The sequence below is a fragment of the Accipiter gentilis genome, chromosome 1 (assembly GCF_929443795.1).
Source record: "Accipiter gentilis chromosome 1, bAccGen1.1, whole genome shotgun sequence".
In the NCBI taxonomy this organism is placed as follows: domain Eukaryota; kingdom Metazoa; phylum Chordata; class Aves; order Accipitriformes; family Accipitridae; genus Astur; species Astur gentilis.
The window spans coordinates 50,254,493-50,276,730 of record NC_064880.1 but is presented as its reverse complement, the minus strand read 5'-3'; the positions used below and the strand labels follow the sequence as shown (position 1 = coordinate 50,276,730).

At 41.4% G+C, this 22,238-nt stretch overlaps 1 protein-coding gene across 4 annotated transcripts in view; it reads right to left on the bottom strand.

Moving 5' to 3' along the window:
* Positions 1-21,456, bottom strand: part of KYNU (kynureninase) — a 58,664-nt gene extending 37,208 nt beyond the window's left edge. Inside the window, exons 1-4 of one of the 4 annotated variants that reach the window (XM_049798540.1) lie at positions 21,349-21,456; positions 16,593-16,782; positions 11,018-11,138; positions 3,657-3,739 (exon numbers count right to left, since the gene is read on the bottom strand). In XM_049798540.1, the coding sequence (XP_049654497.1) occupies positions 3,657-3,739; positions 11,018-11,138; positions 16,593-16,782; positions 21,349-21,351 (397 nt within the window). In that variant the 5' untranslated portion in view covers positions 21,352-21,456. The other 3 variants (XM_049798530.1, XM_049798524.1, XM_049798549.1) reach the window with 3 other exon arrangements.
* Positions 21,457-22,238: the final 782 nt, after the last annotated feature.

Below are 22,238 nucleotides of genomic sequence, written 5' to 3'. Positions count from 1 at the left end.
TGATCCAATTAACCTATTACAATATTCAAAGACCCAGCACACAGGAGACAAAATTATGTTTGCTTTCTTTATTTCCTAACTTTATACCATATCTCCAGGACAGGCTGAAACCTGTATGTTCTGCTTGATAAATCTCCCCTTTAATAAAAGGAAGCAGCATTTGCAAAGTACAACTTCAGAGACAATTATGATTGCGTTAGGCAGACACTGCCATCCTCCTCCTCCCTGACTGCAGTGGGAGTCTGACCCTCACCAGAGTAAGTAAAAAGCATTTTGTAAAAATGATTGAAAAAAGGCTAAGGGCCCCAATTCTGAAAACAGTTTGGTTATTTCAAATAATCCTTATCACTCAAAGTCACTACGAATCTGCTAAGCGTTCAGTCTTCCCTCAACAGAGACCTGCCTGAGCACATTGTACAGCAGCAGCCACACAGTTAATCTTGTTCCATCAGAAGGTGATCCTGCCAAGGTTGTAATGTTTTAATAAAGTCTAGTAGAAGCCGAGATTACCGTCACCGTGTTATGCCACTCAGCGTGAGCATAGAAAAAAAGCTTTGGGCTCCATTGACCTTGGTTCTGCATTTCACAATGTATTTACTACTGTAACTTTCATTGAACAAGAAAATGTGACTGCGTTTAATAAGCAAGGTGTTATAGCACTATAAACCATTAAACAAAGACATTTTACAGTCTTTAGTCCATTCCTGAATAAATCCCACCAAATAATTTTTACTTACTACTACTACTACTTAGAGGGAGAAATGACAATTCCTCCTCCTCCATAACAGATTAAATATTGAATAAAAAACAGGGTAAAATTCTGTTTGTGTTCTTACATTCAATTCACTAAAAAAGGTAAATTCAGAATTCACTCAATTCGGACATACTTGGTATTGCACCTTGCCGTAAAACAGTGCTCAACCGTAAATACCACATTGGAAGACAGCATTTTAATGTAACATTTTTCCTGTATTTACTCTCTTAGCCTTTTTACTATTACCTACAATTTTAAAAATCAGGACCTATCACAATGTGTCCATTTTTTGGGAAACATTAATTCATTTGCGTTCTAAGAATCATTCACCTAGGTCCTGAAAAAAGCTATGAAGATATTATATAAATAAACCCCTGCTAGCATGCAAATCTGAGGGCCAGATCTGAGCCCAACCCACATTTTATAGTTCAATTACACAAAGTCCAAAAAAATCCTGGAGAACAAAATCCAAGCTGATAATGCTGACATGCCCCTTACTGCTGAGGAAAACAGGACTATGAAACCACTTCGCAGCAAAGAACTTTAAAAACAAAAGTAGGTTAATGGTAGGGTGACCTCAGTCATAATTTTGATAGAAAATTTGGAAATATACATTTAAAATGAATAAAACTGTAACAAGTTCAATGTAGTCTGGCCATTGTGATTAATAAAAAAGCACTAGCGCCATATAAAGTTTGGGAAAGAAAAATAATGAGACTGACAAGCAAACAGATGAAGTTTAACCAAAGCTCTCACATCCCTCTCCTTACATGCAGAATACTTCTTTTAGTTAAACAAATATTATAATACACCCTGAGCTGGCAGCCTCGACAAGACAGATGGTTAAGGGAAAAAAAAGTCCCAGCCTGACTCGCTGCTTTCTGCAATGACTCTTAACCCAAAGCTGAGGCCAAACCGCCCCCGGTGCCGGCACTGGGAGGAGGTCAGCGCCCAGCCTGCCCCGACACCCTGCGGGGAGGGCACGGGGGCCCACGTTTTGCAGACGGAGCAGTAGGAAACGTTCACAGAAGGTGATGCGGGGAAGGATGATAATTCAGGTGCTTCAGGCTGCCCGTTGAGGGGATCTTGGCTCTCTCTGCTGGTTATGTGAAGAGCATCAATGGTCTTACCTTGGTACTTTACTAATTTAGGTGCCTGAAAGTATGTAGCGTGACTGCTCTCCCACTCTCATGAGATGCAAGAGAAATTCTCCGCCTTCCAGTTAATGAAATCCAAGGTTTCCAATTGAAAAGCCCTTGGTATGCATAGGGCTCGTAGTGTGACGAGTTGCATTTCCCCACCTGCCCACAGCTTCCCAGTTACACCCTACCAGAACGAGAACGTCAACTTGCCAGGAAAGATCAAACTAGAGAAATCCCAAAATCAGCCACATTCAGCATTTCAACACCCTCCACCCCTTTATATTCTCACATCTTTATGTTCTATGCTAGGTAGCGGATGAAGGTCCTGAGCTTGCCCTTGAACATAATGAAAGCAAGAGAAGTAAATTCCTAACCTCCTGAGCAATACCAGGTACTATGATAGCAACTTCTAAAACTAAAACAACCAATCTGCATTTTGGGTGTTATTTCGTTCTGCAGATGGGATCGCTCTGCTTAGCCTAGTGATGCCCAGTCTAGCCATGCTTATATTTCTGTTACCTTAGTGCTTACACCATGGATAGACCAACCATAACAATATTTTCTTATATTTGCTCTGCTCCAGTAATAATGTCCAGTATTGTAGCTATTTGGAAACTTTATGAAGAAATCAGGAACGGACTTTATTTATAAATATATAAATAAACCTTTCATGAAACATTCCTTAGCGTCTCTCTTTCCAGTTGTTCAGACCCCATTTGCTTCTCTTGAAGGAGAAAAACTATAACTTCCTCATTGAACACTTGTCTATAATTGGAGGAGAAATTACGAGACAGTATCTAGTGTACAGTAGGTCAACTTAACCGTAATATTTTTCCTTAGTGAAGGCACAAATGAACACGATAGTTCAGTTCAGACAGTCGGTACTGACAGTTGCCTTCAACACCGAAATTGAAATATTGGCCAAATCTCACTAGAATCTACTAACCTAGCCTTGACAAGGGCTGTAAGGGTTGGAGAGAAAAAGGGTCCATAGGCAACCCTGCCAGGATCATTTCTCTTCCCCCTTCCGACAGCAACAACTCTGAAGGAAATCCCAGTGAAAGATTATTTCAGCAACTACACACAGGTTAGAGTAAAAGGCGATAGAGGAAATTTGCATTCCAACTCAGACGACTGCTTTCATGGCTGGCAAACTCACCAGGAGAAGTCTCCAGGGCTTCTTCTCAATCTCCAGAATAACCAGATGCATTTACTGCCGAGGTGCTGCAGCACTGCAGACTCCTCAAGGGGTACAGCAGGGTAATGGGAACTTACAAATAGCAGGTCCAGCCCCAATTATCTGCTTCATTGACATAAGCAGTTCTCAAATATGAGGCTGGATTTAGTGGCGGGGAAAAGAGGAAGAGCGGAAAATGTCTAGATAGAAATCATTTTTCAAAGGGGAAAGTTCATTGGTTCACTTCTAGGAGAGAGACTGAGAATCTGTAATGCCAAGTGCCCTTTAAAAGGGCTTCACGTGTTAGACCAAGTGGTTTACGATGCTCCAAGAAACCCTTTGCCACAATTAGTTTCATGATATGCATATGCTCATATATTACCGCATAGATTTGTCTCTTAAATCACTTGCAGCCTTGAAATAAAATGTTAGTCCCTGCACGAGGCAGTCAGAAAAACTACTTTAAAACCAAAGAATGCAAGGAACTAAATTCTGGTTAGATAATTTCAGGGCTTTCAGTCTTACAAGAAACCAAATTCGCTTTCACTTCTAAAGAAAGACTTGCCCTGCAGTTCGCACCTACCAACCAGCTCAGCCATCAGGTCCAGGATGCACTCGTCTGCCAAAGCCCACGGGCGCTGGCCATTGAAATGGCCGTGAACACCTCTGAAAAGGAAGAGGCAAACAATGAAAACATATGCTGTTCCCTTTGGATCAGTCCTAAGAAACGTACCTGGTTTGGAGATCCCACATTTGGAGGAAGGAGGAGGAGGAGACTCACCTAAACCGAGCATGGCCCTTCTACCTTGCCATTAAAGCTCTTAGCAAATGCAACTCATTTGTTGGTTTCTGACAGGTTTTCAATTGCCGGAAAACTCTTTATTTCGGCTCCCCAGATTTCTCTAGAATTCCCTCACGAGGTACGAGAAGCCTCTGGGAACAGGCACGCCGGGAAAGGGCAGGGTGGTGGCCGGTGCGGGCTGTTACCCCGCTAACCCCACGTAAACTACACAGAGAGCAGAGACCGCCCCGCAGAGTTACTCCATCGGCAATTCTAGCCCGACATTGTATGGCGCAGAGGTACGGTAGACACGAATGCTGCCTCGCTCCCAGACAGAAATATTTCTTGTCAGAAGCAATTTCTATCCTCCCGAATCTCCTGTCTGAACTCACCCTTCTGCATAAACCAGCAGGTACTTAATGTATATGCAGGGAAGCACCTGCCCAAACAGAGCTGCTTGCTAATTTTTATTGCTTCTCTTCTCCCTGCCAAATTGTTCTAGATCTAAGTGCGCGTGAAGCTTTTTGGTTTGACAGGGCACTTAAAAACTTTATTTTGCAAACTCTTCCTGTCTACAGTGGATCGTACAGTCACCTTAAACCTCAACGCGTCACTACTCCGAAGCGACAGGTATGTACTTTCAGTCTGGATTAAGTGCTCTGAACTAATTTTTGCTTCCAACGTGACAGAGAAGTAAACTTCTAAGGTAGCCACCATGCATATATAAATAAAAAGTTGCAAAGTTTCTTAAAAGTGCAGGATGTAGCGTACAGATTTAAATGCAAATGAGGGCAGATTGAGAAAAGTAATAATGGTGCTAATCCAGGGGAACATTGCTCTGGGCTTCCATCTCACACTGGATGATTTTCATATTTGCTGAGCACCACAGGGTACTTGTGGAGTCAGAAATGCCAGGCTGCATGCGGCTGAAGCAAACCAAGTATAAAGCTGTTTCAAAACAGGGACTAAGCCAGTAGGAAACTGAGTAGAGAGCAAAAAAAAAAAAGCCCTAAAAGCTGTGATGAAAGAAAGGAGAGAAAAAAAGGAACAAGCAATAAACCTTTTAAAGAAGAACAGGCACACGATGTTCACTGAAAATCATGAGAAGATGTCTGGCAGATTAAGACATGAGAAAGGAGGGTGTACGAGACACTACCAGCTAGTCCCCCATGCTTAAGGCTATTTAAAAGATTGGGTTTCCCTCTCACCTCCTACTTTCCCTTCTCAGGTAGAGTTTTGTTCCGTCTCCCGCACCAATTAGCCGGATGTTTTGCAGTCAGACCCTTTCTGATTGACTTGGGTCTAATTCACACCTCCTAGGGATATTTCCAAAAGAACCACAGTCCCAAAGAAAAGAAGAACTGCTGCAAAAAGCACAATTTGTATTAACCATTTCATGCCTCTTATCCTTGCAAAATACCATTTGGTTTTGCGCTAGTTTAGGTTGACAGCTGAAGGAGGGCTCAGGTACGACTGAACATCTCTTCGAGATAAAATAACATCCCTACATTCAACAAGTCCGGCTCCACACAAACAACGAGGAGGACCCCGATCCCGAATTTGAATAAGGTCACGGTACACTAGCTGACTGCTTTTCTCCGTTTTAGAATTGCTCTCTGATGAGACCTTGATAGCAGAAAGCGGGCAGTGTGAAATAGCACTCATTTACGAGAACATTTTGTAGATGAGGAATAAAGGCAGTAGGTGGGTAAGGGAGAAAATGCGGTAAGGGGCAGGATTAGTGCTAAAAGTTCCTTCCCTCTATCAGACCACAATGCAGCTGCTTTCCCTGAAGACAGTGGTATGTGTTTCACAAACAGCAAGACACTTATTGCTAATTTCCCTTCTTATTCTTAACTGTAATATAGTGATCAAGGGACTTCGAGGTAATACAGACCGTTAAAATAAAAAAAAACCCAAAGATTTTCAGAGGCTCCCAGCCCGAGGGGATCTGTATTTCTGAAAGAGGATAGCGAACGTAATAAGACAGGAAAAAGAAGCCATAAGTACCTATGGGATTCTCTTTCATTAGCTTTCTCTGATTTTATAGCCATTAGTGTCCTTCTAATGGGAATTTACTGATGAAAGCTCTCTCTACCAGCACACAGGACTAACAAAATTTCAGAATAAATTTCCAAGTTATCATGAAAACAGATATGAGATTTTGGGCATGAGAATATTTTATTTTGAGAAGAAAACATGGAAATTTTAGTATATTGAAAGAGGGGAGAGCTAGCATTAATTATTATTCATATTATTATTATTATTACAGCACAGCTTACAGCTTGCCTCCCTCTTGATGGCCAATATAAATGCCAAGAGACAAAAATTATTGCAGCTAAAATGGTAGTTAAAGGCATATTCTTGGACCCTTTTTTTATTTTAATCACATGAAACTCTGTAGCCTTTGCTGATGGCACAATACATCCTATTACACTTAGGTTGTAAAATTCTATGCTCTGCCTCAGAGAATTTATATCTCTGTATATTATGGCACCCCTCTCTCAGCTCTGGTAGGCACTGGGGGTAATAATCTTTAAGGACACAACTGCAGTGCTTCTGGCATTCCCCTCAGACACGGATAGCCTACGTCTCATTTTGTTGCCTCTGCACCCTGGGTAGCAAGAGAGAGATTTAAATCGAGGTGCCCAAATTAATCAGTACAAAACGTGGCCCATCAAATCATAAAGCATCATACAAACAAAATTATTTCTTAAACTACTGTGAGAGTTTCTCATTGTGCAAATTAATTTTTAGTCGGTTACCATTTTATTTTCAATTTGGCAGGAAATCACAATGCCACATTTTATTCGCTGAGGTCTGGTTGATTTAAAGCTCGCTAGGGGAGCTAGAAACACATTTTCTGATATGATCCCAGGCTTTCAAAGGCATTGAGAAAAGGGATTTAAATTAATTGCCAGCTTCAGGAATCTTCTGCGCTCATCCAAATCTTGTTCAAGTGGAAATTTTCCTCTTGCTTCTTTGCCAAAAATGATGCAAGGTATTTAATGAGCCAATGCCGACTTTTAAGTTTGACCACGGTTTCAAGCAAAGAAACAGACAAAAGAAAGGAAGAGGTAGCCGAAGAAAAAGAACTGTATGGAGCAGTAGATCGAAGGCAAATCTAAAAAACCCAAGGCATTAAAACAGGCATTTACAGCTCTGACATACAACCTGCTGAAAGACACAAGGCAGAGATGAGTCCTGCGAATGGCAGGAGAAGCGGCTCTGTCAAACAGAACGTGCCCGAGCCCCGCCAAGCTGCACTCCCTTTTTCAGGGCTGTTGTATCTTGCAGGATTAGTTCAGCACGTAGAACCAAAGTTACCTTTTGACTCACTGAAAATAGTCTTTGCTACTGCAGCTGCTGTATTATAAAGCCTTCCACGGACTTGGAGGGGTTTTGTCTACTACATTCATGTCAGAAGCCTATTGCCAGGCTGCTTTAATATTTAGAAGTGTATATATATACATATTTTGTCTCTAACCTCAATTTATTAATTCCTACTTCATATTTACTGTGCCAGCGTGTTATTTCACATAAGCGGCTCCTTTTTTCCCCTGTGTTTACCCCTTGATAGATCCACAGAGAACAATAATTTTTCCTTTCAGTCTAAGCAACACTAATCCTCAAGACTTCCATACAGCAGGTTCTCCACTCCCCAGTCAGCCTACCAGCCCTTCGCAAGAGCATGAAAAAGGCTGTGGCAGACTCCCTTCTGGTTTAATAGTTCCACTTCAATGAGTTACTCGGACGTGAGAGACATTGCCCGCTGCAGCGAGTATGTTCACGTCTAATAATGATTCTGTAAAATATATTAATTACTTAAACAGTTCCGCTGGGCGAAAGGGAAAACAAGACACTGCAAAGCACCTCTCGGCCTTTCTCCAACCCAACAAGTCACTTGAACTTTGGTCTTTTAGATTTCAAAAAGCTGGATTATTGGCTACTCTAGGCTAAGCAGGGAAGAGACAACTCTTGATCACTTTTTGCTGCTTATTCAATAAATCTTGGATTTAGCTGAAATCAAAACAGAAAGAAAGATGAAGTCTCAAAGGCTCTTTTTTAATCCATACTAAGAATGCCAGCGGCTTGAATTTGTAGTCTTTATACATTAGCATAAAAAAAGAGGACTGAGGAACGTGGAAAGAAAGAATACAAAACCAGAACAGATATGTGGGAGGCAGATGTAAGAGAAGAAAACTATAAGCCACCGTTTAAAGGCGGGGAGAGAAAAAAGGGACAGTGACACTGTAAGAGGGAACACAAGAAAGAAATGCATGAAAGGTCTCTTTCTCTCCAGGCCTTACTCTAATGAGTTGCCATCACCACGCAGACCTAAAGCTGTGAGCTTCCCTGCCCTTGAAAAAAGGTACCAGGTAATCTTCCTTTTCACTCTTGCCATCAGCTATAAGCAGTGAAAACTATTTAAATAGACAAGTATAGTAGCTATTTGAGATGAGTCCCAAGACGCAACAAACGGAAAATGCGATAAACCAATTTATAAGAGAGCCAGAATCTATATCATTACTGACTTGAAGGATGTACCTAATTTGCATGCCATTTCTTAGATTCTCTCTACCTATTTATCTAAGCCACAGACACTAAATTCCATGCTGCCAACACACAAGCCGTTGAACAGGTTTCGGCTGGTAACAGCTACTACCTTAGACTGGATTTTGCTAAGCTATCCTTGGTGTCTGGAATAAAAGCATCCATTTGTGCATCTTCAGCAACCTATTCCTTTGCAGCCCCCAGCACCCGATCCCTCCCATCAGCTTCTTTAAGCATAAATTGCTCTTTTCAAATTTAGCAAGTTTCTGTTGTGGGTTTCCGTTGGGTTTAGTTTGTGTTTGATTTTTTTTTTTAACTTTCTGATTTATTCTGGGTAAGGTGTTTGGGGCCAAGCTGTATTTTTGCCAAACAGCCTTTCTAGATTTGCTCCCTCTCTTCCGATGACTTGAAATTATGTTCAGCCATATTTCCCCCTTAGATATAGCTACCGAAGGCACTTTTGATCTTCTGGAGAAACATGCTGCCTACCCTTTTCTTTCAGGTTTTTATAATCATCGAGGAAAAAAAAAAAACCATCCTTCACTGTAGAAAAGGCAAATATAAGAATGGAAGTGAACCAGTGAAAAGGTACAGTGAAGGAGCTGAAATATGTTTGCACTCCCAGGGCATCACTCTAACAGATAAGAGTGCTATCTGACTTTTACCTATTGAAAGAGCTCAGCTGTTCCCCTGATAAAGTAGGATAATCATACAGAAATGGACAGGGTTGCAATTTTTTCAAATGACTGGAGAAACTGCAGAGCTGTGCTGAATGAATAACCAGGAGGAACAAGTGCTTCCCAAAGTTCACATTCATTCCCATTCATTCTCAACCTTCTTCTCACTTATAAGAATACAAGCAATAAATAGGAAACAGTAAACCATTTTTATTAACCCACAGCATTCATATATTAACAAGTGAAAGAGCAACTACAGAGTTTTCACATTTACATTGTGAAGCCTCCATCTAGACTGTTTCTACTGAACCAAGGCTGCCCAGTTAGCAGAATTAGTTTTTCCTCTTCTGCCTCCCCATATTTCCTCTGCTCTCTCACCATGAAATCACATCTGTTCCACACATATCCCGCGCCCTGTAAAAGCGTTCATCTCTCTCCCAGCTCACTCACTCATCTGGATGTTATTTTCCTTTCCCACCTTCAGCTCCCTGGCTTTTACTTATCTTTTTCCTTACTCCTCCCTGCTCCAGCTGCTCAGGCAGGTGCTGGACATCTCAAAGCACAGACTCTTCATGGAAACAAATTTAAAAAAAGCAAGATTTTTTCCCCCCTTATATATCCAAAAGTTCCCCATTTGTTATGATGACAATGACCCTTTCCCTGCAATGCTGAAATGTGTCCCTGGGCTGGTTTTGGCTGGGGTAGAGTTAATTTTCTTCATAGTAGCTAGTGTGGGTCTAAGTTTTGAATCTGTGCTGGAAACAGTGCTGATAACTCAGGGCTGTTTTTGTTCCTGCTGAGCAGTGCTTACCCAGAGCCAAGGGCTTTTCTGCTTCTCCCCCCACCCCACCAGCGAGGAGGCTGGGGGGGGGCACAAGGAGTTGGAGGGGACACAGCCGGGACAGCTGACCCCAGCTGACCCAAGGGATATCCCAGACCATAGGAAGTCATGCTCAGCACATAAAACTGGGGGAAGAAGGAGGAAGGGGGGACGTTGGGAGTGATGGCGTTTGTCTCCCCAAGTCCCCGTTAGGCGTGCTGGAGCCCTGCTGTCCTGGAGATGGCTGAACACCTGCCTGCCCGTGGGAAGTGCTGAACGAATTCCTGGTTTTGCTTCGCTCGTGTGTGCAACCTTTCCCTTCCCTATTAAACTGTCTTTATCTCAACCCATGGGTTTTCTCACTTTTACCCTTCTGATTCTCTCCCCCATCCCACCGTGGGGGAACGAGCGAGCATCTGCGTGGGGCTGAGCTGCCGGCGGGGGTTAAACCACGACAGTCCCTCCTTTGTCCTCCCACCTCTCTTACTGCAGCTCTTCCGCCGAGCTCCTTGCCATCCACCCTCAGCTCCTCACCGAGATGCTCCTGAGAAGACAGGAGTGCTTCTTTCTAATAAAACGACCTTGTCAGGCAGAGACCTGGTTTAAGAGGGGCCAACAACCTGCCAGCGCTGCCAGCAGCACCACCCGCGCTCGGCGCTATTTCAAGGGGAATTGCCCATTGCAAGGCCTGCAGGATGAATCACATGCAGTTCGAAATACTAATTGGAAAATCACAGGGCTTGAAACTGAATCATGTTCACCAGCAAGTCAGCGGTAGCCAAATGAGTTTGTACGTCTTGCGTATAAACACACGTAGCAATCGAATGGGGGTGGTTAAACTGTGCAGGTCCTCCAGATGAGCCAAAGCAGAGCCACCACGCACAGCACGGGTTATCATAGCTGGAAGTTTCTCTTTGCCTGTTTTACTGCTCATACCTTTAAAGGAGATTTAAATAACACTGGGGAAACACTGAACATATTTTACTCCCGGGCCATAGTGGTTTTTAACACACTTTCCTTCTATTCAACATTTTCCAGGCAGATCCCGAAATAAAACAAAGTGCTCATCTGAAGCACGGGGTAGCGTCTCGTATACCCTGCTGCGTACTCACGTTCGAGCCCACTTGTCGAGTTCTTCATCCAAGTAAGTTTTAACTTTTCTCGGCTGGAGCCCAAGAGAATTCCCAGCAAAATATACGCAGCTCTCCTCTCCGTTCACCAGGCTCAGATCAGCTGTGGAGGAAAACCACAGAAACAACGTGTGCGTGGGAGCGAGCACAGGAGGGACACACGCACACATACACACGTGTACCACCACCCAAAGCTCTGCCCGTTCTGGAGCTCCCACGGACACCAGGATCCCCACGCGTAAACAGAGGTGCTACATCCTGACCTTCCTCCCAGGACACTGCGCGGGGTGACCTCGCGAAGGGATCGAAGGAGGAAGACAGCCGGGCAATTTGCAAGTAGTTATTCCCCTCGTCCTCCTGCAATTTGTGGCCGAGTCCACCTATACCTCTTCTGGAGCTAATGTGAGGTCAGCATTAAACCCCCAGGTCTCTGGGGCTGCGTGGGAAGCAGCCGCTGGCACTGATTTTGTCAGGTCTGGAACCAACGGGGAGTGAAGAGGGAGCATTTTCCTGACCAGGCTATCCTATCCACTTTTTTTCCCCTCATCAATATATTCCTACTCCGAGTCATGAAACTGCTGGAATCGTGCATTTAATAAAAGTTAAGACTAGGTAAATCTGTGTCTTTCATATAAGTTCTCCCTGCATGATTAAATCGCTATTTAGAAAAAGGTAGTCATTGCACAGAATATTTTAAGGCAGTCTCAAAAGTTCTTGTCTTGTCAGCATATATTGTGGGCTGCACTTCATGTCATCATCATCTGAGGAGGAGGAAATCTATGTTGACAAATCCTTTCAATGATTAGGAGAAAAGCAAGGAGGTAGAAATTTATAAATAATACCTCTAGTGAGGTTCTGAACAATCTAATTACCCCATGTCATCATCTATCAATCCAAACATTGCCTTTTTCTATTATTTCTCATGTTAGAGATTCTTGGAGGGACAAGTGATGGCGACCTTCTAGAAGTAGTAAGTAATTTGTATTCACCTCTACATATACTTACAATACCCCAAAAGCTAACATTACATGGATTTTTGGTAAATATACTCGATATACCTCAGAAAAAAGATCAAATGAACGAGTATGTTAAGACACATGCTAGAAAAGAATGATAAGATTGCAATGTCTGTGAAAGTTTTATGTTAGGTCTGTAGAAAAATAGATTAGATGCCTGGAAAAGGTCTCCTACTACCTTTTGCACTAACAATTACCAACTTCATTGAACTTCACCAGAAACACATTTTTCAGAAGTATAGACAACTTGGGTAATTTCTTAATTAAAGCTTTAGAAGCTTTTAAAAAGCAGAAGTCAGAGAGCAATTTCAGCCTAATCTGTTTTACAGATACTATGTCTGTTTTTCATCTCTGTCCTAACATGAATGAAAACAGAGAGGCATAAATATTATCCATGCTCTTAAATTGGTTCTATTAACAGTTCTTTTCGTATCAAGAAACACAATAATACTGTCTCACTGGGAATAGAGAGGAGGATCTTTGCTCAAGAATTTGGATGCTCTTTGCACTCCGATCAAGCATTAAAACAGGTGAGGAATTATAAGCAAGTTAGCTTTTCTTGCACCACAGCCCTTTCTAAATAAAAACGCCTCTTGGGCCACTGTCGGAGAGAGATGACATTACCACTTTGACAAAGTGTACTTTTCTACTTTTACACCTGTTACTTTGGTTATTCTTTTTAGGGCATGCTATCAACTCTGTCTTGGGCTGTACTCTTTTAGTTTTCACAAAAAGCCATTTAATTCCCCTATTCTGACATCATTAAAAGACTTGGTTTAGACCACTGCTGCTTCCCAAACTAGGCTTGGTTTTTGCAGCATCTTTGTCATTTCACAACTTCTCCGGACCAGCACATCGTTGTGCTCCAACATTTCCTCGGTCACCGTGATATTCTTTACAGTAACACATTTGTTTTCTTAAAATTAGCACTTATCTTTCCCCAAATCACCCTCATTTCTCACAGTATTGGCCCTTTTTACTTCTGGAGGAGCTGCAGTTGACATGCAATATATGTTGAAATATTCAAATAGGAAATAAGCACAACTAACAAAATAAAGGCTGGTGCAAAACAAACAGGACATAATTATTGAAATGTGTCCTTAGAGTAGCCTGAATAAAAAATACCTGAACAATAATTTACATTAAGATTAAGTAGATACATTATAAATTATTCTCACACCTACTCAAATTCATGCAAACTGGTCAGATCTAATAACGTACATTATTTTGCATACTAAATATACCCATTTGTCTACGTTAAAGAGGTATTTCTATAGGCTTTAAACCTTAAAGAAAAAGCAAGTTTATTTTCAGAAATATTCAGTCCAAACAAAAGGGAAAAGTACATTGTCTTTATTAACTAGAAAGGAAGGACTAAATCTGCTTATACGTATCTGAGTCCTATCCCTTGTTGAAGGAGAAAAGATCACCTCTTTCACACCTTCCTATAGCCCCCTGACAAGCCCTCCAAACAAAGAGCCAGGTTTATATGATTAACCACTACCTTTAACCATCTCTTCAGGGAAATATAGCTCAACATTTTCACTCTGGGACATCTTTTTATTCCCAAGAAACCCAAAAGATGCTCTATTCCTTTCCAGGATGACAAAGCCTAAGCCATAGCCTTAATCAGATTGGTGATTCGGTGCCCGACTGCCAACTGCAATCCCGTCATTCCTACCTCCTCCCCGCAGTGCACGAAAAAGCGTTGAGGAGACTTTGTTGACAGCTCGGAGAAGAGCAAGGAGGACCAAACATTTCTCTAAATCTTCCATTGTCATCTTTTCCTATTTGCTCACTTGAGCCTCGTCCCTTATGCTCGCACATAAAAACTCAAAGATTTGCCAGGGAGTTAGTCTGCTAGTGGTTTCTACTTGATTGATATAACAAATAAACAGCTGTGACAGTTTATAAGTTGATAACTAAATTAAACTATTATAATGACTTTCTAAATATTTTTTATGTACGTCATCTTACGCTTGTCTCCTATGGATGTTCTCATCTGCTTCTTGTAAGGCTTCACTTTAAAACCTCATTGTAATGTTTTATGTAAATACATAAAGAATATTTGATGGCTAATATCTGTAATGACATTTATCTTCAGAAGCATGTTATCTAGGATCCACTCCTGCGCTCAGATAAGTGTCATGGGAGATCTGTCTCTATAGCATAGGCACACAATGTAAATATATATATATATTTACTCCCCTGCTGTTTTTCAGCAGGGAAGCTGTTCCTGATGACAGCTGAAGCACAGAAAAGAGACAGGTGAAAAGAGGAGGAGAAAAACCCTCAATTTGGGAACACAGGAATGATAGGTTCTCTGTGCTGTTCAACTGGTACTACTTTGTAGGCTGCTTATCTTCACTAAAACACATACATCCACAGTCTCAGGGCTAAATATTATAGTAACTACGGAAAAACCACACATCAGCAGTCTTTGGGTCTAAATACTATAGTAATCGGAAAAAAAGAAAAAAAAAAAAACATTAATGGACATTGGAAGGGAAGCCATGAAAACACTCCCAGGGGTATCAAAACCTCTATGCACTTCTCAGCAGATTCTTTAATCTGAAGCTGCTGCAACACTATGTTGAAAAGCGACCTTTCACATTCTTGAGAGACATTTGACACACCACAGTCAAAGACATGGCTGCAGTTCAGGTGCCCGACTTGAGCTGGATTTCGATAGCACAGCCAGATTAAGGGCAGCGGCGCAACGGCCACGTGAACTCCCTTCCAGCATCTTTCCAGCTTTAGAGGGACATTTTGCAGCGGTATGGTGACAGCTGAAGTGGCTTTGAGTATAGAACAGTCATACCCAAACAAACAGATGGGGGTTTGGGAAACCATTTTAAGCAACCGGGGGGGGGAATTACTTCTTGGCAGACAGGCTGACACCACCTCCTCCATGCAGAGGAAGCACCTAGTTTAAATATTTGTAAAGTGTCCAGTTCTACTCTAAATAGTATAAATAGCAAAACTCAAGGATTTAAATGTGGGGAAAGATAAGCCAATACCACCAGTACATAGAGAACTAAGATTTATCATCTCTGTGTCCTAAGGACAGGAGCAGACTGCATTCCTAACATTCATCATTGCTTGGCAGGAAGATACTGAAGACAAGGATTGTTTCAAAAGATCTCCAGGAACTCAGACGACTGATACCATTTTCTATCACAGATCCTCACTGGACAATCTGGGACATGTGCCTGTAATTTCTTATGTACCATCAGTTCTTTTCTGAAAAAAAAAAAAAAAAAATCTGCAGAAAATCGTATCTGTATTTATTAGAAAATGAAAATATTTTGCAAGAAAGGTCTATGATATTTTTTCCTTTAATTTTTAATAGAAACTTTCTGTCAAGGCAGAAAAGGAGGAGCGTGATTATGCCTATATATGTTCACCATCTAAGGAAATAATATGTCATTTCTTCAGCTTCCAGTGTGCTAGGAGGAGGGCCTGCAGAGCAAGCGTAGCTATTGCTCCCCATGTATTTTATATGTGAGCTGAAAATAAACCCAGACAGGACGTGGGAAGCAGGAGAAGAGCCCAGGACCACGCTGCCTCCGTGGGTGGGTGCTCCCACCAGGTTTCCCTGCATGATTTTGGCCAGTCACAGCAGCAGCGGTGGGTACAAAAAAAAAAAAAAAAAAAAAAAAAAAAAAGAAGGAAAAAAAAAGGAAAAAAAAAAAAAAAGGAAAATATTTGGTACTTTTGCTCAGCTGGGAGTGCTAACCTGAAGCAAATGCTTCCCTCTCAGCTTTCCAGCCTTCCCGCACACCCCTCCTGCCTCCCTGCCTGTACACCAGGTCCTCTCCATGCCCAGGCACGCCACAGGCTCCTCAAAACAACCTACAGAGCAGGAACAAAGCAGGAAAATTTCGAGAACCGTTTTGCATGGCTACATTGAAGCCATGTGCAGTTATCTATTTGTAGGCAATTCCTGAGGAAAGTGGGAAATATCTTCAAATAAAAGGTTTCATTATGAATTATTTGCTCAGATCAATTATTTGTTCTAAGGCACAGGCTTCCATTTGGCCTCAGGAAGAAAATCGTCTCTACTAGCAGCAATAAGGCATAAATGTTAATATAATATATGTACCGTCTCTTTCATTAACTAAAATAATTGTAACTAGATAGATAATACCAAACTACATTATACCAAGGAAGCAACTGCTCTGAACTATTGTAAGTGACATTGCCGTTTCAAACCATTAGATAGAAATGCTTCTGCCTATAATTTTCAATCAGTCACTATATTGTTCCAAGCAGCTGACTGACAGCATAAGCACCACGTAAGTACTGTATCCTCACATTTTATTCAGGATGGGAATGAGAGCATAAAGCTTTTGGTGCTAGAATAAGTTGATGGATTGATTTAGCAACACCAGGGACATACTGTGCTCAGATATGACTGCGATTGCTCAATTATCTCATAAGTGACAATGATTTCCAAAGATTTGTGACAAACACATGCAGAAGATGTGAAGCCCCACCCTTCCCTCCCGCCGCTCCCTCGCTGTAATTATAATTCTCACTTGGAGGCAGATCTTTGACTTTTGGGATACAGAAACATTCGCGAAGATTCTTTAACTCATCTTCTTCATCTAAGTAAACTGCAAGTTTCTTGTCTGTGGGACTGCATCCTAGCCGCAAGGCAGTTTGTTCTAAAATGGTTGCTGGTAACACAGGAGAAGACGGATCCATTTTCAGGTCATTCAATTTCACCTTAAAATGAAAAATGCCACAGTTTAGCTTCTGCAGTATGCATATTCATGAGTGGCTGATAAGCAGCCACTAAAGCTGCATCATTCAAGACCCAAACTTCCTCGATTTAAAGCTTTTCAAAAGTGAAGTTTTTGAATAGAACGGTAAAAGCGATCAGTTCAAGTATTTCCAAGGCAACATATTGCTGTAACCCCCAAAGGCTTTTTTTTTCCCCCTCTATAGATACGATGCTCTTCCCTTTTTAAGCTATATCAGCAGCTTCTAAGTTGTCCCACCAGACCGATAGCAGTTACAAACGTTGAAGTGTCATTCACAATTCTGAGATCTCAAAGCCAGAGGCAGCATTATTGCTTCTGCAGTCTGTGCTCCTAAAAATAACAGGTGCACAGCTACACTGAATTTGTTTCCAGGCTGTGCAACGTTCAGCCTCTTTCAGTTTTTCTGCCTTAAAAATAGCAAGGGGTGTTTGTGTACAGCCGTGCTCACGTACAAGGGCAGAGCAGGCAGGATACAGATGGCAGACAAAGGCATCGTTAGAAATGTAGCTTTCAAGACCAGGACCTTGAATTAATATTTCCTTCTAGCTACACCGAATATTGGCAAAGAAAATTTATGACACATACTCTGTACTTCAGGGCAAAACTTGGCCGGTGCTGTCTGCTGCATCCTTTTGCAGAAGGCGGTCAAGAGGCTCATTGAGGTGCTTGGTGGTTGCCCCAGTTTAGGGAACTGTATAGTTAGACCACAGAATATTCTTTGCCTTTTTAACATCCCCAAGAGTTTTGGTGCAACAGGAAAACTCTAGGGGATAGGCTGAAATAGGACAGATTAGCACCTAATATGCAGCATAGAGCCACCAGAGAATAGAGCTTTTTTTCTCTCTGTTTGAGAAAGAAAACTCTTTAAGTACATATTCTCCATAAGTACCAGCTCTCTTTTCTCAAAACCAATTAGTATACTACAGGTAGTTATCTAGAAACAAGCTGTGGATACACACCAGCCACCTGAGCATTACATTCATTGTCACTTAACCTAGCTTGGGTTTTTGTGGAAGAGGGGTTCTGAGAGTCAGTGTGATGGTATATTCCACGTTACAGATATTATTTTTTTTTTAATTAAATCCCTTATGACACATTTGTCTGTATTCTTTTCACTACAAATACATAAATGCAGATTAGGGGGCTTGTCAAATTTTTATGCCAACCCCTGAACGCCATCCAGAAGAGATTCTTCGACACATATGGGAAGGACAACAGTTGGTATTTAAATATAAACCCTTAAACAGCACAGCCTCATTAGTGCCAATTAATCCAAACCTGTTTATACTCTAGCCAAACAGCCAGCATGATTCTAGTTACCTGGTTTAATTTACTATAATTTAGTTTATGATGAGAACATTTTCTTTTTCCCCTCCAGACTTGATATCTTCCACAGTAGCAATTTTTCCTCTCCCACCAGCATGTAGAGTTAAAAAAAAATAAATAAATGCCCGTAGAGCTCTTTAAGACAGCAGTTTTCATTTAGCTAATGTTCACCCTCTCCGGGGAGGTATTGGAGATATCTTATTTTTGTGCTGTCTCCACACAGGTTGTTCACACCTCCTCATCGTCACCAAATTTTTCATTCCCACTCATTCATCCTAATCATCCCTTAGCCGGTAAAAAGGAAAATAAAATGGCAAACTTGTTGGGGAAAGAAAAGGTATTTGAGCATCTTGGTTCTCAGAGTGCTTCTCAAGGTCTCTAGAAGGCAAAGGGCTACACCTAGACAAGCAGTCGGGTGTGATGCTAAAGCGGCTGAGCTGCCTGGAATCAATCCACCCAACCAGCCACCTCCTGAAGAGTTGTCACCCCGCTGAAAGCGCCGGGGAAGACGTGACCAGGCTCCCTGTCCCCCAGGGAACCCTTTCTCAGTTCCTCCACAGCTGAGCAGCAGATCCAAGACCTTGTCTCTGCCAGCTGCCCCGTTGGGGTATTGGGAAGAGCACGTGTCCTCTTCTGCAGGTCAGAAGAGAACTGTCCTTCTGGACCTCATTTGGCAGTCACCAGGGAGGATGGTTTAGAGATCCTTATTTCCTCCAGTAGATGTTGTGAAACATCTAGAAAAGCAAGCGAAGTTCACAGACACTATGGCCATCCCTAATACATGCACCTCATTATAATAATCTAAAGGCACTGTAAGGTAACTTAAGTTTCACTTCTCCAAATTACAAATTTTAAGAACATATTGCCTTAATCAGTAAAGCAGGGTTTATTTTCAAGCAATACTGGGTTCAGCACTTGGAAAGTAAAACTACTTTTTGTTTCCAAAGGCTTATTTCTTTGATTTACAACACTAGCATGGGTGTCCTGATCCCACAGGCATTATTGAAGCATGTCCAGTACACACTCACATAATCAAGATATAGTCCTCTATTTTTAATAACTACTATTTAATGCAAATTATAGAAACAATCCTGGAGAAGGGGCTGGAAATCAGGTCTCCCTGACTCTCTCCTTCCAGATAAAAGGACCACACGGTAGTCTGTGTAGTCTTTTCTGCACAGTCAATCTCCTTCCCTCTCAGGTTAATGCCTGGATGTTTTTTTGCTCCCTGGTGACATAGCTCCTGAAATAAGGGAATGAGCCTTTTAATCTCTCTAAACAGATGTCTCCCTTGAGCGAGGGGTATTTGTTCAGTGACACTCAGCTCCCCTGGTCCCTAGGAGGGGGACTCTGCAGCATTCGTCTTGCCATCACCTATGTCTTCTCCTCCATACAGCCTATGAGGAAGGTTTGGGAGCCTCCAACATTTATTCCCTGGAGCCCACACAGGCAATGCCAGCGAATTCCCTTGCGCTTTGTGACCAGAAGATGGATGTTAAGGGTACTTGAAGGAGAGTTTGGTTTTACACACCAGATGCCCCTCGTCTGGTCTGTAGCTTCTCTGGTTTACACCACCTGAACACAACACAGCGTCCTCCCATTTGTCTTACTAGTCACCATTTTTCAGTAAGGACACACAGTTATTACAGTGGATTAATGGCCATCATATTCCAGGTCATCTCCTGACCTGTCTGGCAAGCATAGATGGGTTTTGTTTCCATTTGAGGCCTGACCCAAAACCCACTAAAGTCAATAGGTGTCTCTATTACAGGCAAAGATTTCTGGATCAGGCTTTTGGTTCCCTGTCATTGCTGTAGTTTGCTGCATCTGATCAATGACTTACATTTATTGCGATTCTTATTTATATTAAGTTTTGACAGCAAATATAATATTAAATACAAAGATCTAGAAGCCAAAAATGATTAAGTGCTCATAGGTATCTGATTTAATACAAATGTTATGAAATAAGATAAAACTACTAAAATAAAATCAATCAAAACCCTGTTGAGGAATTAAATCCCAGAGATCTAATTCTGAGACCAGAATAAGAAAGTACTTTGTCCTTTGAATGGGAACTAAGCTTCATAGAGAGGGAATCCCAGAACTGCTTGGGATTTGGGGGGGGTTTTGTTCCCCCCCCCCCCCCCCCACACACACACACTCTGACTGACATTATTGCATTTTCTAATTGCTGCAGAATAGTCCTGTGCAATTATTTTACAATAATTCATGATCCCTTTGTTGTTTTTTACAAGCAGAGCAAATAGATTTGTATAAGAACAGTACACATTTATTCCATCCAATTATCTTCACTTAACTGAAAACTATATTCGGTACCCTCTTCAAATTAAAATTCAGACCCGTCACTGCAAAATTCAATTCCCACCTTGATCACTGTGATCCCTTATCAAGATTTTTCTTCATACAACTTAGAGTAAAAATAATCAACATTTAAAGAGAAACAACTTGCTGCCTCCACCACCTACTCCAAAAATATCATTCAGGTGTTTTCTTTTTCCTTTCCTTGAAACTTTATACACCTTTTGACTTAATAGATACAGATGACATGAAGTCAGCTTTTTTTTTTTACTCTCTCTCTGCTCCTTTGACTCTTCCACAGAATTTGCCTGTACTGCATACTGATTCAATGTAAAGAACTCACCAATGACTGTTAGCAATCTTTCATTTTCAAAAAGAGCATATGCAGCTTAAGAAAACAGTCATTATTACATAGCTTATCAGCACAGATATCAGCTCCGCTGCTTCATCTCCCATTTTAAAACTATAAAAAACAATGGATGAGAATTAGTCAGACACAAGTGACGCAAATGTCTGGGTGATCATTTCTGTTTTGTCCTTTATGCATAATTTACTGACTAAATAGAAAAAAAGTCTGAATATTAGCAAGCCATCTTATCAAACTTACACAAGAAGGTCCATTAGGCTTAATTATAAGAATCATAATTTGTCCTATTTTTAGATTCGCTTATGATATTTTTATAGATCTACCCTCTGCCTATAATTGTATCTTGATGTCTTTCTTAAAAAAACGTGTAAAGTCCCCTCGCCCCCCCCTTAAACATTTTCTTTAAATATTCCAAGATGTTACTCACAGTCTTTCTACCCAGCACAGTGCTGACAGGCATACAATGAAACCCTACTTAAAAAGCTGTATCAATACCCTGAGAGAAAGAGAGTTTACCATGGAAATAGCATGTCCTGCAATTTCTGTTTACCAGGTTGCTAAACGCAGCTTAGCCCACAGACCTTTGACATTTTCAGGTTAGTGAACAAATGAACTCTGTGGAAAGAAAACTGGGGGTGTGCACACGTATAAGTGCACAAGTTTGGAGTATAGCTCCACGCTGTCAAAATACACCCACCGAAAGCACCAATAGCACTGTGAATTGAAGTTGTTTTTTAAAAAAAAAAAAAAAAAAACACAAAGAAAAACTACAGAAATACACTGCGGGTAAGGGCTGATTCTCCTTCCCATCTTTACACGAACAAAATTACTTTTGTGAATACAGTTTTGCAGAAGGAAGTTCCTAAAAAAGCACAGCCCAAAGCAACATGCATTCTAGATTACTTCAGGTTAAATACACTTCAGTGAATTTGTTTAAATTAAAGAACTGCAGAGAAAGAAAAATCTAAATATTCATAGCGTACCCAGCAACAGACACACAGCAGCAAACACAACTGTATAATTAAATAAGTTACACAGCACAGTGTCACAGCTGCGGCAAGGGAACGTGACAGAGAGGAATTATAATAAACTCAGTTACTTAGAGTAATTTAGGCACATATTGACCTTCATGTCAAGAAGTGTTGCAGTGCTAAAAGTAATTTTACATATAAAACTCATCTTTTCCCCTCCACAGTGAAACCACGTTACCCTGCGGTTGGCAGCCGTTCCTGAGAGAGGATGATGAAATTTTTGTGCAAATACTTGGCGTTGCATGAAGAAACAGCTACAGTCACGTGCCTGCTTCTCCAGACTCTGACCCGCACAGCCACCAAACACATGATCTTCGAGAGTTAACCAGAAACCAGGTGTGTGTATATATTTTTTTTTTTTTCCTTTGCCACCAT